This window comes from Mustela nigripes, chromosome 14 (assembly GCF_022355385.1).
Source record: "Mustela nigripes isolate SB6536 chromosome 14, MUSNIG.SB6536, whole genome shotgun sequence".
In the NCBI taxonomy this organism is placed as follows: domain Eukaryota; kingdom Metazoa; phylum Chordata; class Mammalia; order Carnivora; family Mustelidae; genus Mustela; species Mustela nigripes.
Genome location: NC_081570.1, coordinates 30,714,047 through 30,717,506, shown reverse-complemented (window position 1 = coordinate 30,717,506; position 3,460 = coordinate 30,714,047). Strand labels below are relative to the sequence as shown.

The 3,460-nt window shown below is 39.8% G+C and overlaps 1 protein-coding gene across 1 annotated transcript; it reads right to left on the bottom strand.

Moving 5' to 3' along the window:
• Window positions 1-356: 356 nt before the first annotated feature.
• On the bottom strand, window positions 357-2,980 carry TMCO2 (transmembrane and coiled-coil domains 2). The gene is made up of 2 exons (XM_059377072.1): window positions 2,735-2,980; window positions 357-668 (listed from the first exon to the last, which is right to left on the bottom strand). The coding sequence occupies exons 1-2, from the start codon at window positions 2,978-2,980 to the stop codon at window positions 357-359; spliced, it is 558 nt and encodes a 185-aa protein (XP_059233055.1).
• Window positions 2,981-3,460: the final 480 nt, after the last annotated feature.

Here is a 3,460-nt window from a genome sequence, read left to right as displayed (position 1 = left end):
AGAGAAAGAGTGAGCGAGCGAGAGAGAACACAAGATGGAGGAGGGCCAGAGGGAGAAGCAGACTCCCCGCTGAGCAGGGAGCCGGATGTGGGACTCGATCCCTGGACCCTGGGATCATGACCTGATCCCAAGGGAGAAGCTTAACCAACTGAGCCACCCAGGCATCCCTCTCTGAGCCATTTTTGACAAGTAGTACACCCTACATTACCCCACCACACACATAAGTAGAAGCTGAGCCCTACCAAAGAGAGAGCCAGTCCTTGCAGGGTAATTTCAATATAGTTCTCTATCTTTATTGATACACCACCACACACATGAGAGAAAAACAGCGCTTTTCTGGGAAAGATTGGAGTCCATCACATTTCAGATGTAGAAGTAAACCCCGATGTGGGCAAGGGGCTCTGGCAGTCAGAGCAGCTGCAGTAAGGCTCCGAGGAGCAATCCCTCTTCGTGGCAGGTTTGTGGGAAATGATCATTCCCTCCAGGTCCTTCACTTTGTTTTCCACTGCCTGAAGTTTTTTCAAAATTCTCTCTTGCAGGCCCAAGGACAGGAAGAGATTATTGTCTTGAACTGGAAGATTTCCTTCTGGGCTGACCAGCAAAGTCTGAAAAAAATCTGAGCCCTTCTTGTAAAGTTTGTAGAGGGTGATCATAAACAACAGTATTTTCTAAAACAAAACAACAGAAGTTGAGTGTTACTTGTTTATTCATAGCAATTCAGATTCAAAACAAAACAAAAACTTCATAGTAATAATAATCCCTCATTCCTATGCCAAGCCTCTGTTTCACAAAGCATCTTCACATCTATTTTGTCTTTTGATCTTTCTCACAAAACAGAGTGATAGGCAGGTCAAAGATTGTTATTTGCATTTAATTAGTCAAGATGATAATAACAGATACCATTTGCTAAAAATTTGCCACACGCAGGGCTCTGTGCTAGGAGGTTATTTTGTCTACGAGTGACCTATTTACGTAGAAACAGCCCAGAACTGGGTAGCCATTTAAACATCTTCCAGTTTGGACCCTGACATTGTCCAAGGTCATATACTTGGAATGACAGAGCCAGGACTGAAATCCAGGAATTCTGACTTCCATGTTAAGTTCCCTCAGGACACAGTGGTCAGAAAAACTAGATTTGCTGGTCGTAGGGAAAAACTTTTTTTTTTTTTTTTTTTTAAAGGACCTAAGACAGATTCCTGTCAGGAGACAAATTAAAAACCAATCATCTTTTCTCCTTATATGGTAACTGGCACTGCTTATTGAGTATTCATCATATGCTGAGCTTCTATACACACAGTATCTCCTTTAACCCTCATGACCACCCTAAGGGAGGCACTATTGACAAACCCATCTTATAGATGAGGAAAGTGGGGTTTTTGGAGGCTGGTTGCTCTCCATTCACACAGCAAGTAATAGGACCAAGGTTTGAGACCCAGCAGTCCAACTCCAGAGCTCGTGCTATTAACCACTTATTATACTACCTCTCTCTTGGCTGAGATGTCTGGAGGGCTGCAAATTCATCTAACTGAATTGAACATTAACCAAACAAGAGCAGAACCCAGAATTATAGATAATAGTGTGGGTTATTTATTTATTTTCTCCCTTATAGTCTTCTATTAGCTAATTGAAATGTGTATATACCCACATATCCTTGTTGGGTATTTAGGTTAGTTGGGTTATAGTAAATAAGATTTTGGAGAAGATTTGAATTTGGAATCCTAAAAATTAGGTTCAAATCTCAGATTTGCCAGGTTTTATCATCTGTCACCTTGGTTCAGTGATAACTAAGCTCCCTTGCCCACAAGACAGACATGATACTCTCTACCTTGCCTACCATGCAGGGTTTGGAAAGGTTAAAAGAATGCATGTGACCGTGATTCCTCGACAGTAGTGATATATGAAAAAAGTGAATGCTACAAAATGATCCCAGTAATAACTTCTCTCAGCATTTACTAAATAAAACTTAAGAAAGTCCTTTTAAAATCCTACCCCCTTAAGATTTCCACTGAAACTCAATGGACCTCAGTTTACTTGTTTGTCATATGAAAATAACCTCTATCCAACTCAGAATTGTTGGGATTCTAAAAGCATTTTGACTATATTGTAAATATAGCTATTTTGCTGGTGATTAAACTATCAAGTTATTATTATTGGTGATTAGAAGTATGTAAAATCCTAAATGTTTCTGACAACCCCAGCCAATTATACTTCTAGTCCCCAAAAGAACTCCAGTATATATATTGAGCCTGCTATTGTTAAAACAAGGAAATAATGAAAATATTTTGATGCCTAAATGAATATACATGCCTTGGCATCAGTTACAGAACAATGTCACAGTAAGAATAGAAAGGCCAAACCCAAGATCCCAATTATATTTGCAATGCCTATTCTTTTAAAAGGTGCCCCTCATGGTCTCTGGCACATAGTAGGAAATCAAAGATGAATATGTGATCAAATAAATTTGGGGTTAGGCTGTCTTCTCAGTTTGTGAATTTTTTTGATCTATTTTATTCTAAAACAAGCCAAAGGCCACTGTGAGAAAGAGCATTCTATGCTCAAAACCTAATTGGCAAGTTTTTAAGGTTAACCTGGTTTCAACCAATTTCAGAGATTAGGGTTCACCTTTGCTCATCCGCATGGTCTTAAAATTGGGTAGCAGCAATACAGACAGGAGAGAGATAACCAAATTTCAATTTAGAACTATTTGAATTCCTTTGTAACAAAAGAGTATGACCTGAATTGACTGAATACTTCGTTTCCATAAGGCATATACTCCTATTGCCAACAAAAGCAAAAAGAAAATCCCCAGGATAACTTGCACAGTTGGAGCAAGATTATCTAGTAGACCCAAATTTGTTTGCTGAGGTGGACTAGTGTCTCCCAGAAGACTTGCTTGCAGCCAATTCCATATCGAGCTCAAAGAAAGATAATCTACGATGCTGTTCCAGACAGGTGAAGATGAAGGAGATGTTGTTGACATTTTAATAAGAGAACTGCTCCAAGAACTACATGTGCAGAGGCTTCAGGAACCTAGATATGAGTTAGCGAGAGCAACCTGGGAGCCCAGGTGTTCTAGAGCCATTGTGAACTGTGCATTATGATGTCACTGTTCTAAAGGTCAGCTTGCTTCCCACTCACCCGGTGAACTTTCTCACTCAAAACCAACCAGACACTGGCTTGGATTTTCAGTTCTGTCATCTTGCTTTTCTTGATTTTTGACAAGTTCTAGCTATAGCACAGCACTGCCCAATAGAACTTTCTGCAATGATGGAAATATTCTGTATCTGCTCTGTCCAGTATGGTAGCCACTAGTAAATTGGAATGTAAATAGTGTGGCCGAGGAATTGAATTTTACATTTTATTTAATTTTAATTACATTTAAGTAGCCAATGTGGCTAGTGGTTACTAGAGAAGGAAAGCAGGCTCCCTGCTGAGCAGAGATCCCGATGTGGGGCTCAAT